This window comes from Gouania willdenowi, chromosome 6 (assembly GCF_900634775.1).
Source record: "Gouania willdenowi chromosome 6, fGouWil2.1, whole genome shotgun sequence".
In the NCBI taxonomy this organism is placed as follows: Eukaryota; Metazoa; Chordata; class Actinopteri; order Blenniiformes; family Gobiesocidae; genus Gouania; species Gouania willdenowi.
Window position 1 is genome coordinate 51,077,778 of NC_041049.1, and position 14,308 is coordinate 51,092,085.

At 35.8% G+C, this 14,308-nt stretch overlaps 1 protein-coding gene across 24 annotated transcripts in view; it reads left to right on the forward strand.

Annotated features, from left to right (window-relative positions):
* mical3a (microtubule associated monooxygenase, calponin and LIM domain containing 3a) overlaps positions 1-11,048 on the forward strand; it is a 103,623-nt gene extending 92,575 nt beyond the window's left edge. For 21 of the 24 annotated variants that reach the window (XM_028450543.1, XM_028450541.1, XM_028450542.1 and 18 more), the window contains 3 exons: positions 4,660-4,759; positions 8,561-8,634; positions 8,707-11,048. In XM_028450543.1, the coding sequence (XP_028306344.1) occupies positions 4,660-4,759; positions 8,561-8,634; positions 8,707-8,891 (359 nt within the window). In that variant the 3' untranslated portion in view covers positions 8,892-11,048. Of the gene's footprint in view, positions 1-1,191; positions 1,258-4,659; positions 4,760-8,560; positions 8,635-8,706 lie in introns of all 24 variants that reach the window. The other 3 variants (XM_028450562.1, XM_028450566.1, XM_028450547.1) reach the window with 1 other exon arrangement.
* Positions 11,049-14,308: the final 3,260 nt, after the last annotated feature.

Consider the following 14,308-nt stretch of genomic DNA (forward strand, 5'->3'; position numbering starts at 1 on the left):
AATCTGTGACAATTGCATTAGGTTTTACTTTATCGTAACATCACTGTATTTTCTCTGCCAGTTCATTTCTTTATTTCTTTTTTCCAAGTTTATACATATTGATTCTTGGGGTTAAATCAAGTTCTCTTCATTGACACCGTTTTATTTCTATTTTTGACTTGAGAAAATCTTATAAAAAATTTTTTAAGTGGTTTTGTGCTTCATGTTTACAGTTATTTTAGAGATACTTTGAATGTAAAGCAATCATAGAATAGTATAGAATTTCATTCGATAACAAAGTGAATAATGACAAGTGAACAAAGGTATCAGTAAACATTTCAAACAGTGACAACAAGCACACATTTAGTCTAATTGTTAATCGAAAAGGAGTATAAAATATAACTCTTAGCCCTTTTTGCAGAATCCTATTTAGTAATCAGTAATCAGTCAATTTTAATCCAAATTAAACAAATATACAAAGCAATAAAGAGATTTTCCTTATTGTGAGTCTCAATGAATGATCTTATTTTTGTTCTTTAGTTGTATGAAAACATGACTTTGTTGGATGTCTTTAATCAAACCGTTCCACAAACAGAAATTCACTCAAGTTAAATTATTCACTCAAGTATTATTTTCCTCTCAATTCATATCAACTATCTCGCTCTGAAAATATTTTCTTTAGATCAGAAGGTAATAAATAATTTCTTTCTTTTGTACATAAATATTATTCGTAAAGCTTTCTGATCAGTAATGGTTTTGAAAGCGGGATTATTTTTGTTTTTTTGTTGTGACCATATTAGTTATAATTATGAATATATAATGATTAATATAGAAAGGAAGATTTGTCAGACTAGCCACAAGTATAAGAACAAACAAGAGGACTGTTTTCTTCCATTTCCCTTGTTCTGTTTTTCATCCCATTGTGTTACTTCTCCCACCACAGCGTTGATCTCGTTCACCTCCTTTCTCCAGGTGATTTGTCTCCCACCGATCACTGCGCTCCTGTTCTGTTGTTTTTTATTTCTCGTCCTTATGTTTTCTTCGACACCCTGCTCTCCGCCCACACACTCTTTGTCCTCTAATCTCTATTTGTCTCTGTGTGATGTCTCTCCTCTCTCCTCCATCGTTTGCTCTGTTCTCTGCACTTCTTCGTTCGTTGCCCACCCCACCTGCGCCACTCCCTCACTCTCCTTCCCTCACTGTCTGTGGAAGTTGAGCCTATTGTGGGATCGCCACGGCGACGACAGCTCTCCCTCTGCCCCTGCTGTTCCCCTGAAGGTAACATCACCCGCTGCCTCCGCCATTTGTGGCAGGTTACAGCGGCGAGCTGCAAGCATCCCCAGGATCGTGCTGGACCTTTTTTGCCTTCCTTTTTTTGCTCAACCTGCATCCCCAGACTCACCCTCGACCTTTTTCCTTGAAGTTTGATGATTTTGATTCCTACTTTCAGACTTTACCAACTAACTCGTTCATCTGGATCTTTTGAGGGACTTATTAAAAATCAAAACCTATAACGAACCTCTCTCTATTTTAGCTCTTGTAACTGCAAACTATTTAATTTAAAGCTGCTGGAGACGATAATTTCAGATAAAAACATAGTGTCTGCCTTATAGATCAATAAATCGAAGATCATTTGCTTGGAAAAACAGATGTAAAAGGTTAAAATTACCCCTTGAAAGTTTTTGATCTCAGGTGTAAGCACTCTTATTGACAATGTCAGAACAGTTTTGCACATTTTATTGTTGGCTGTGGAGTTCTGTAGATGGATGCATAGAATTTGCTTAAGGAGAACCTAAAAACTTGATTCCAATAATAGTGATCAAATAACATCATCCACTTTTAAAAATTAATTGATTAAGCCTGATATCCGGAGATTCTGAGAAACGCCTCGATGTCCCGCCCGAAACAGCCCCACTTCCTCCCACTGCCAATCTACCAGAAGCCACGCCTCTACTTTTCTGCATGCGCACTGCGTAACATAACAAGGTTGCATCAGGTCGCATTGATATAGGTTTATGGGTCAGGTAAGAGCCAAAATCATATTTACCTGTTTGCTGTTGTGACGTGCAATCTTGTTTCCGTGCACAGTTCTGCATTCATTTTGATTGACAGTCTCAAAAACAGGAAGTCGAAGCCTATTGGCTGGGCGATCGTTTCCATTTGTATAGGGGTCTATAGGACAAAGGCAGGACTTATATACATTAATGTATATGAATGACCACCAGCAGTAGACCTTTGGAAAAGACTAGTTAGGTATTTTTTTTTGCATTTCAAATGAATCATACATAAGCATAGATTTCTCAGACACTCTGGATATCAGCTTAGTTTATGCCACCAATTAAAAAAGTTTAACCTTAAAACTTGTAATAGACACAAACCATCCACTCATTATCTAAAAATAGGCTAGTGCTAAAATGTAGCTCAAAACAGTGAATAGTGTGTTTTTCATTATATCTTGTAATTTCCATTATAAAAAATAGATTCAGGATATATTTGTTTAATATACAATTCATTTTTGCCAAATGTTTTCTTCTATATTTCATTTTTCTATTATTTCTTATCTACTTTTAAGAAAATATGGTAATTAACTAATGTAATTTTTTTTCATAAAAATTGAAATGATAGGGATATTTATATCGCATAAGCAAGTTTCATATTTAATAATGTTTAGTTCATAAAGCACCAAATATAAGAGTCATCTCATGGCATGTGACTTAACAAAGAGTGAGAAATCTGCATGGTTTGATCGAGTTATGTAAGTGTTACACAAAAGATGTAAATGGGTCATTGGTGTGTTGTGTTTCAGTTTGTAAAGGGTTTACGGAAGTACAACATTGTGGGAGTGGTGGTTTTGGCTCTTTGTTTATTTATTTAGCGGTTTATGTTTTGGCTAAGATCTAATAGCAAGAGGTTGGGTGCAGGCTGAAGCAGTTAAGCAGTGAATATTAAAAACACCCATTCTAGGACTGGTTTGGAAACATAGCCCTGTTTTATAGCTCCACCCATTAATCCCTGTTTATTATGAATAAATTGTCTCACTCAGTTGTCTTTTCCATTGATCACAGCACATTATTCTTCCTTTCTGTGTTTTAGAGCCTCATCTGCCCAGTTAAAGTATGTCAATCTGAATCAACATCCTTCTTTCAAACTGCTCCACTTGTGCTAAATAGGGAATATTATTGCCGATCATTAATAGTCTGGACAGAAAACTTCAGTCTATCTGAACGTGTAGAGCCTCTGATTTTTCCCATTTCAGGGTATACCCGTCATTTCACATTTCCGTTTTGTTTTCCTTTCGTCGTCTATTTAGATGACATTACTGGCTATTAAACTTCCTGGACCAAACATGCTAAATAAGGTAATACAGTCAACTACTGTTTTTAATTTTACATTTTTATGCTTCAAAAGACTTCCAGGAGTATCTCGCAGAAATCACCCAAGATTACGTAACAAGAGCTCTAACATGTCCGTTTGCAAGACTTTTGACCTTAAACCATTAATTTTATGGGAAAAATGCCGTGGAAATATGTGATATTGTCCCAAAAACAATACTTGTGGAACTTAATTACCACCAATTGTCAAAACCCTCACGTTTTGCCCGAAACTGGAGGTGTGATGCTTTTGCCGTGATGTGTCGCCATGTAAAATAATGACCAGTTCATCTAATACATCATTCTTTGTACCAGTGAGTTTTCAGATTTGAATGTAGACATAGTAATCTGAAACATTTGTTTATCACAACACATTAAAAATAAACTTCAGCTGAAGCTTTTCAATCACAGCATAACATGATCACTAGATGAACCATAACATGTACCATGAGCCCTGGAGTATAAGTAAAATTTGACTTTGACTGACCTTTCTTACACTTGGTCAACATTTCGTCATTAATTCCCACTTCAATTTTCAAAAATATTGTGTTAATGCGTAATATTATCAAAAAACATGCATTGGAGGTTTTTCCATGTCATATTTGGGCCAGTAGTCAATTTAAAGAGAGAGAGGATGGAAACTGATTCAGATTGGGATTTTTTTCAGTTTCAGAACAGGACTTCTGCATTTTCTGTCTGTTTTCTGTGATTGTGGTAAATCATAGGCTCTACACTTGTGTTACAAATGCACAATTCTATGATCCCAGAACACACGTTTCTCTGCACTAGACTTTACTCTTAGTTGGTGGATATAAAACTGCTCGATTCTACTTTTCTGTTGTTGTTTGTTTTCAAACCCCTGAGCGCTTATGAGGTCTGGAGAGGTTACAGGTGAAGGAGTAACCAGAGATCATCCCTCTGTTTGTCTCATTATGTGGGCAGTGAAGAACAAAGCATTCTCATACTTTATTCACTATACTGTTGTCACTTTTTATTTTATCATCTGCTGTGGACAACTCTGATTGAACTGGGTATCAGTGATCTAATAATCTTGAATAACACTTAGTATTTGTTGGTGTGCTTTCTGTGTGTTTGTAAGCGTGCACCTGCTAACATTAAAACCCATAGCTCTACAGTATGGACCATGGTGGTGTTGAGTAATTCCTCCACCTCACCATCCCTCAGAAAGGACATCAGAGCTTGGCTACAGTTGCTGTGCCTGTGATGGTCTTTGCCTGCGTGAAAACACACGTCACTCTACAGTAATGTGGCTTCTCATGCAGTCTGTGTGCTGTCCTCGTTCCTCCAGGTATGGGCAAGAAGGACGACCCCAAACTAATGCAGGAGTGGTTCAAGCTGGTGCAGGAGAAGAACGCGCTGGTCCGCTACGAATCTGAGCTAATGATATTGTAAGTATATCGCCTGGAAAGGCTGAAGGAATGCTAAATAAGATCACTTACTTATATTTAGTAAGGTTTAAATTATGTTTTTGTCTCAAATAGATTTTATCACCATACTTGAGTACCGATTCTGGTTCATTTGATATTCAATTAATTTATTTAAATTTATTCATTTATTAGAACAGCAGACTAATGCATCTACCTATAAAAGCAAGCAAGTTCTGTGTGTGATTGTGGAGCAAATATCTTCCCGGCGCGTTATATGTTTGACTTGCACACACTTGGGATATTTGGAAGCCGTTGACCAAGTTTCATCTGTTATTTTGGAGTAATTTCGTGTTGCAAAACGTTCATTTTAATTTTAAGATTTCGGCTCTTTCTCGGTATTGAGCGCGGTACTTCCAGTTCCAGGTCAGGTCACCGGTTCATAACGTCACTGTGTCGCAGCTTGTTTGGGTTTAAAAAAGGTTAATATTAAAAAAGTTAAGTTAATATTTCATGGTTATGTAAAATTATTCTCGTGATCCTACACTTCCTTTAAATCACGGGTCACAGAGTCCACTTCCTCCTCCGTCTCCATGATTGTGCTCATGGGAGCTCTCTGAATAGATCATTTGAAAACGTCAGCTACTGCAAAGTTTTTTGCCTACAAGTTTCCCATTGTTTAAACCATATAACTCTGTGTAACACTCGCACGCACACATGCACAGACACATCTCAAAACACGCCCTCACCACACATAAGGTATTTATAACAAAAATACACTAAATGAGTAAAATAAAACAAAAAACTAAACAATATTTATACAAAAAGTACACAAAACAACATAAATGCCCAATAATATACAAAACATACATTACAGAAAAATACACCAAACAAAAACAAAAAATATGAAAATGACTCAAAATACACGGAACTAAATATTTATTAAAAAAATACATAAATGACAACAGAAATGCACAAAACTACACCAAAAAAGATACAAAAATACACAAAATGACTCCAGAATCACACTACAATGGCAACAAAAAACAATAATTATACAAAAAATGCACAAAAAGACAACAGAAAGATTCAAAAATACACATAATGACTCCAAAAAAACAACACATTTATCATGCACATGTCTCATAGAATTAAACCTGGGAAATCACACACTATTTTACTTTGCACCCACAATTAACCCCCTTTATAACACTATAAAGTACAGAGTATGTACACCTCTTTGTACATCCATCCTTCAAACACATACTCATTTGACCATAATTGACAGCTCTACTTAAGCTCCTCCCACTATATGAATACATACTTCCAACGGGCAAAAGTTTACAAATCCTCACTAATGAATAATACATTTTATTAATAGACATATTTCACCATACTCAAGGACACCTTACAAAATAAAAGCAGAGTGCAAAATAAAGCACAATGAATTTAGCTTCAAATACAAAAAAAAAGAAACGAAAACTTGGAAAATCATTTGTTCAATAAACAATCTGTAAAATACAAAGTTGGAGATTGTTGAGTGAGAAAGGGAGTTTGAGTTTCCCAATGAAAAAGTGAGTGGAATAGAAAGAAGATGATCAGTGAGTTGAAGGATTAAGGTTGTGTTTTATCTTGTAGACAAACCTTCACCTTGTCTCTAGACTAAAAAGATCTGCACCAATCACTACTTTCATTGATTTATTGAAAGCCTTTGATTTAGCAAACCCTTCAATCGTACAGCTCGCCCCACCATTGACCTTTATATGTTAGACTGGACGTCTGCCAGTGCTTAATGGCCTCACTACTGGTTCCAATTCATCAATGAATCCCTCCTGATCTAATGCATCATCTCTCCTCCTCCTTCAGCTCTGATGACCTTTTTCAGTTTATTCAGCTCATCGTCTCTAAAGCTCAGTCTGGTATTTGTTGAAACGGCTCCTGAGACTGTAACATCAACATCTCCAAAGTCACTGTGCTGCAATGGCACTCCATCTTTAAAACATGATCTTATGAGATCATAATCTACTGCCTTCACGTGTTTATTGCTGCTTTCAGCTCCACACAACTCAACACTCCTTCTCCTCATTCACCTCCTCCTCTTTCACCATTCCGTCCTTCCTCTACCTCTTCCTCTTCCTCTCTCTACTTTGTTATCGACTAATTACACTGCTCTAGTGTTTGTTATATACATGCCAGTGCAATGATAATATATATTAGTTTTTCTGATGAGTCATTCTCCTCCAGTCTGCTAATATTGACTTAGCTTTTATCAGGCTCCTTTTATAAATGAAATGTGCTTTTAAACGCTCACCTTATTAAATTACAGTAAAATAGTTTTTTCTAAATTGCTTGGTGACAAGTTGATGTTATTGTACAAATAAAAAGACATTCTTTTAGACTTTGGGACAGTTTACTCAGACTTAATCGTGACCCATTCTCATGGGGATCGTGAAGCTCTCACCAAAATGACCTAGTGTAATTTTTCGTGCATGGCGTCACAATTTCCTCATGTTATTTGTGCTGCAGGGCTTTTTTTTTCCCTTTTTCATGCTGTTTGGTTAAGATTGCTGAAAACGTTTTTGTGCTGCGGACAAGATTTTTTTTCATGCTGCGCGGCACAAATTTGTGTGGCGCTGCTTGGAATGAGATGAAAACCCATGTATGTCAATGGGATTTATTCATACCGTAACCCCAAAGCCTGAATGAAATGTTGTAACAATTTACGATTGCACAAAATAATTTCCAATTAAAGTACATGGCTGTGTTTGAAATGGTATTCTGTATGCACTACAAACTCATTGAGTATATACTTATACTATATACTAATAAGTACTGAGGTATACTTCCAAGTTTCCCAAGATGCATTTTGAACCAACAACTACTGAAACCTGAAGCACACTGAGGCTAAATGTGTTCCTTGATTCTCCACCTTTTAAAGTTCTCAAAACATTTGAAGTAGAAAGTGACCAAGTAGAATATCAACATGTTGTCATTTGATCTATAAAACTCACGGAAAAATCATTTCATGCTGACATTTCAGAGATTGTCTGAGACCATCGTTACGTTGCTACTGTCAAACCTTACGGTTAACTTTAAAACAAGAGCCTTATTTACAAAAGGGTTAAAAACTAATGGAAGACCAGAAGAGAGGCTTTTGTTTTGAAACAGGAATTTTTGATTTTTAGCTTGAAGTCGGTCCCAGGATTATTTTACATTCCGCTCGCATCATAGGGCAGTTGAGTATGACTAGTGTGCCCACCGTGCATACTTAAAAAATGTCTGATATGGTATACATCCAGGTATTTGCATATTATGTAATATGAACGCTCTACATACTCATTGTGACGTCAGACCAAGTATCAATGGTTCGTTAGTATGACATTTTGCAACACAGCCTATGAGTTTAAATCTCGTGTCCAGCAGCACAAAAAAAATGCAAAAATAATGTTGGCACCAACAAAAAAAGTGAAAAATTTGTGTCCGTTTTCCCTGTGAGATCGTGATCCACCATCATAAATCCTTTTCCACTTAATCGTACAGTCAGAGCTCGACTTTGAACAGAATAAGTAACGTTGTAACCTAAAGTGCAATCATCATACAGTCTTGATTCTGACACATGATTTATGCCTTATGATGATTATTAAGTTTCATTTAAGCTGTAAAACATGTTTTTACAACCACTGAATGCCACTGCATCTGTTACTGAAAGCATTTAATTCAAAGAACAGAAGAAGATTTACAATAGTTTAGCCTAACCAATGTTTTCTAACGCTTTCATTGAGTTCTGAAACAAGGTTTTTCTGTGTGTTCCTTTTCTTCCTGCAGTGCCAGAGAGCTGGAGCTGGAGGACAGACAGAGCCGACTGCAGCAGGAGCTCAGGGAGCGGATGGCTGTGGAAGGTGAGCCCTGTAATGCTAATCAGCTCACAGCAGATGTTCCTAATACTTAACGTATGAGTCTGTTGTTCTCAGACCACCTGAAAACAGAGAAGGAGCTGGCTCAGGAGAAGCAGATCCTGAATGAGATGTTGGAGGTGGTGGAGCAGCGGGACTCGCTGGTCGCCCTCTTGGAGGAGCAGAGGCTCAGGGAGAAGGAGGAGGACAAGGACCTGGAGGGTGTTATGCTGTCAAAGGGATTCAATCTTAATTGGACATAAAGGAAGAAAACAGAGGGGAGAATACCCCCCCCCCCCATGCACAGTTGATGAAAAGTCTGCAGAACACTGACGCAGGCAGTTGGTCCATAACTATCACACCTACAGCAGTGAATGTGTAACACTCACCCTGAGACACACACACACACACACACACACACACTACAGCTGCCTCTGACACTAAAGAAGTCTGCAGCGTTTACATATCTCCTGCCCAGAGGCAGCATGAGTTAATCACTTTGCAGTTGTGCTCTGTCTGTGGGTGGAGGAGAGGCGTGAACACTCGCAACTTTATCATCGCAGCCTTGAAGTACAGCCTCTAAAGCAGCACCAAGACTTTAGGAGAACACTTATACAACTTCTCTGTGGAACATTCAAAGGGATGCAGTGTTGCTGCTGCTGCTGTAAAGGAAAAAACGTGTGTTTTTGTCTATTTTTGAGTCGAACAAGTCACGTTTTCAGCAGATACTGTCAGTTTACATCGTGTGTCAAACTCAAGGCCCGGGGGCCAAATCCAGGCCTTTAGAGCATCTAATTCGGCCCGCAGGACAAAGTAAAAATGACTTAAAAAACTTGTGTTATTGTGTAACACATTATAAAATAATTCAGTTGTAGATATCTCAGTCCCTCCAAATACACATGGATACAAATTTACATATTTCCCACACTTATATCACATGATGGCAGTTTTTTTTTTTTTTTTTAATCTCAAATTGACGGGAAAAACCCTCAATTTTTTTCAAAGTTCTAAAAATTTGTTCTACAAAATTAATTAATTGTTAATAATATCAAGGAAATTTAAGTTAATGTAGGTTTAAGGTCACTTATTGCTTGGCTGGTATAAACTGTGGCACATTAATGTTGAAATTACTCTTTTTTTACTCAAAAAATCGATTGTGTTCGTAATGCCTTCTTTTAATATTAATGACTTAGTCATTTTTCTGCCTAAAATCTGTGACCTACTTAAAAACAAACTGGTCTGTATTTGGCCCCTGAACTAAAATGAGTTTGACACCCCTGGTTTTTATGGTGAGCATTGAGTTTTAACACCACTCACTGCTCTTTTTTTAGGAGTGTTTTTTTTTTTTTCAAACCCAAAGAAACCATTAAACATGACCACCCTTTCCATATATTTCCTCTAAAACGCTACATTGACAGGGTTTGCTCCTCCTCTGTCTTTCCTTTGCACTTGTGCATCATTACTGTGCACACATAAGCCATTGCACGGCAGCAACAGAAGGCTATCAAACAACCTTGTGTTCTTTCTATCTCGTAAAGCACGTATTTGACATGAAAACACTTTTTGGCCTTTCACTTGAATCGATGATGGTGATGATGATAGGCTCTCCATGAGACGCCGTCCACTGTATATCATACTGTCAGTTAAGGTTTACAAATGCTTGGTTTAACTTTAAAAAAAAAAAAAAAAATGTTCTTGTGATGATAATAATTCAAGCGTTATTAGGATTTTGACGTGTGAATCTGTTGTTTGCAAATCACAATATTATTCCTGGGCTGCAGGACTATCTCTGTTTGAACTTATGCTGCAAAGTCCACATCCACTACACTACACGCCGTACACAGCAGTATTTTACTCTACAACAAGATGCCTTTTCATTTTTTTTTTCATTTTCATTCTCTGGATTTCAGTTTTTTGTTTGTCAGGCTTTATCTGAATTTGTTTTTTTTACAACTGCTGCACAAACGTATGGATAAAGTAAAAGTGACACTAACAAAAGGCAAAGGGCTTAACCAGTCATTTGCATCAAAAGCATTTAAAAAATAACAGGTTAATAATTGTACCGGTACTTTTGGAAAATGTCAAACTCCGGTTGAAGATTTCTTTCTATCACAGAGAAATTAGAGGCTTATTTATGACGTGATGAGTTGTGAATCTGTTAGCTTACCTGATTTTAAGGGATGTTTTAAATTGTGTGTGTGTGTGTGTGTGTGAGATAAGTTTGACACGATTGTATTGATATTTATTAACTTGTGTGCAGAATTGTATTATATGTATAAAGAAAAAAAATGGATCCTCCTTTTTAAAAACTGTTCTGATTGACACACAACTTGTATTGTAAATGTTCATGTAGCGACAGGTCATGGGGTGTTGGATGTGTATGCTGAATTCAGCAATAAAACAATGCAGTTCTTCTTTTACTCGGCTGTAGACTGATGTTTTTGTTAAATCGGTGGACTGTGACTAATAGCAGGAATGAGTCAGACCTCGTGTCCTGGTGTGATCAAAAATTGAAGAGTTCTTGTTAAAAATATCTTAACCTCCTGGGTTTTCATAATTTTTTTATTTAAGTTTTTTGTTTATGCAGCATAAAGTGCAAGTTCATGGTTTGAAACCTTTTTTTTTTTTTTCATAATCCTACTGTTATTACACCAGTGCAATCTTTATTTCCATATTCAGGAAATCAAATCTGACACTCAACGTTTAACAGTACAGAACAAAAATTGAATTGTAAACATAATATATTTCATAATAACAATGATATATTTATATATTATAGAAATATAATATGAAAGGATATATTAAAATACATGATATAAAACATTATTTAGCAGAATAAAGTTCAATAAATTCAATGCTTAATACTTTTATCCCATCAACAAAGTGTATCAAGTATGAAAAATATGAAAGATTGTTTGATTTGTTTTCAAGAATTACTGCCATATTGTTAATTGCACTTTTAATTAGAAAAATATTCCTGGAAGCAATATGATGTAAGGGACTTGCTCAAGGTCCCACAGTGATGGCCAACAGTAGATTTGAACCTGCAAACCTCCGTTTACAAGCTCACTTATGTGTTTATTTGATTCTCATTCTAGACGCTTTTATACAAATGACTGTATATTGTTAATATAAGCTACAAAGTTTCATTTATTTTACATTTTCAGATGGTAATGTGCTTTCCTCTATAAACAGATGTACCGTGGCTCAAAAAAGGTTGAAAAACACTGGACTAAAGTGTGCAATGGAAATGTTCCTCCTACTAATTCCCAACATGTTTAACACAATGCGATGATTAACCCACTCATTTTACACTGTTGGTGACGTTTCCACCGGAGTGAAATGTAGGCAATTCCTCTGCAAAGCTCTTTTCTCTGCACCTGCGTGTGAAGAAAACCTGATATTCCTTTGAGGATCTCAATGCTCAGATGTGTAGTTTTTTGAAAAAAGTGAGAAAAACCTTTTTTTTGTGTTTGACCATAAAGACCAAGATGTTATCTTTGACCTATGACTAGGTGTTTCACACATTGCTCTTGTGATTGTTCATTAACCATTCACAGCCTGACACCAACAGGCTCACAGACACAGGGATGAGTAGACAAGTAGTGTGTGTGTGTGTGTGTGTGAGCCCTGCGAGGGACTGGTGCCTTGTCCAGGGTGTACCCCCACCTAAATGACTGATCAGTACATTAGATTATTCCATGTTAACTACAGAATCAAAGAGCTTTGTCGTCATTGTTCCCATTGGTAAAACAGAATTTGCATGTACAACACCTAAAGACACTAAACACAATTAGATCCACGCAAATAATCCCCATACATTTAATAAGTTAAAGACAGGACGTAAAATCAACAGGCATCAACCAAAAAATTGAAAGCAAAACAACAAAGTGATCAGATGAGTGCTGATATTGCACTTATGTCCAAAATATAAGTAACAATTCAACTGTTTGAATCAATCAGTGTTGGCTGTGTGTTAAAATATTTCCAAGCCAATTCATTTTGCTAATTTTACCAGAAATTAAAAGGATATTCTCATGAAAATAATGACACTCTTTGACGGTATTCTTTATAAAACTGTCATGAAAATGTCGTATGTATCCCCCCCCGCCCTCTGTTTTTCCACATGAGATTTTTTCAACAACTTCAGACCTCACTATAGATATACATTTGTCACATTTCTGCGGCTTTGTATGTTTTTATGGCCTTTCAATCATAATTCCCACCTAAAACCTGTTTACCCTGTATTTTGAAGGTAGAGGTTTAGATTTATCAGGTATTTATAGGAAAACCACTGTTTTATGTCAGGATCACGGTATATCCAAAAAATGTGGTTATCATTGAAGTTAATGGGACCTGTTCTACACATCTTGCAATAAAAGAGAAAATGGAAAATCCCTGGCTAAAGTTCATACAATTAGTCTTTAAACTAAATGAGATATTCAGAATAAAAAATGGAATAAGCAGAAGGTACATGTTTGTATCTTTCATACAGTGGATCATCATCTACTGCTGCAGAGACTGAAAAGTGTTTTTGGGATTAAAGAAATGGCTCTGGGTCGGTTTAAATCCTACCTATCAGACAGAACCCACTTTGTTCATGTTAATAATCTGTCCTCAGCGCACGCCAGAGTTAATCTATATATATATAATGTATTATTATTATTATTATTAGCATCACTGCAGACCCCTCACACCCTGCACACAATCTGTTTAAACTCCTCCCCTCAGGCAGACGCTACAGATCACTGTACGCCAAAACTACCCGCCATAAAAACAGTTTCTTCCCTCAGGCTGTCACTGTGATCAACTCTAAACAGTCATAGAGTGTCAGACCTGTTTCTGTTACTGTGAAATAACCTGGAACTAAACATATCAACCCTGGAACAACCTGTCACTGTGAAATGTTCATGGACATAATATTTTCATTTAAATGTTCACCTGCACTACTCATCAATGCACTACTGCACTATTATCTTATTATTATTATTATTGTATTTTTTTTAATTTTATTTCATTATTATTATTATTATTATTATTATTATTATTATTATTATTATTATTATTATTATTATTATTATTTATTATCTGTTATTTTTATTTAGTTTGCACATATTAGTCTAACTACTCTTATATTTATGTTTATACTAATTTATTTATTTTTCTTTACTTTCTTTACTTTCTTTATTTTTTTCTTTATTCGAGTTGATTGTCATTATTTAATGTTAAACTACCTGAGAGAGCACAGGTCACCATAAGAAATTCCTCGTGTGTATTCATACACCCCTGGCCAATAAAGTTGATTCTGATTCTGATTCTGATTCTGATTCTGATTCTGATTAATAATAATAATAATAATAATAATAATAATAATAATAATAATAATAATAATAATAATAATAATAATAATAATATGTACATTCATATGTGCTGTCCCTTGTCTGCTCCCTGTAAAAATAAAATATGTCAGATTTCGAGAAAAAAAAAAAACTTTGGTCAACTCAATATTTGAAATAAATAAACAAATAATAGCCATATAGTTAATAGTCTTAAACATATGCAATGTATTGTAAACTCGATACAAGTTTTGAAAAATTTATTTATCGTGCACTTATTTTGAAGTTATGGATAAAATCAGTGACTTCCGGTGAACTTGTTTATGAACATGCACTTCCTGTCT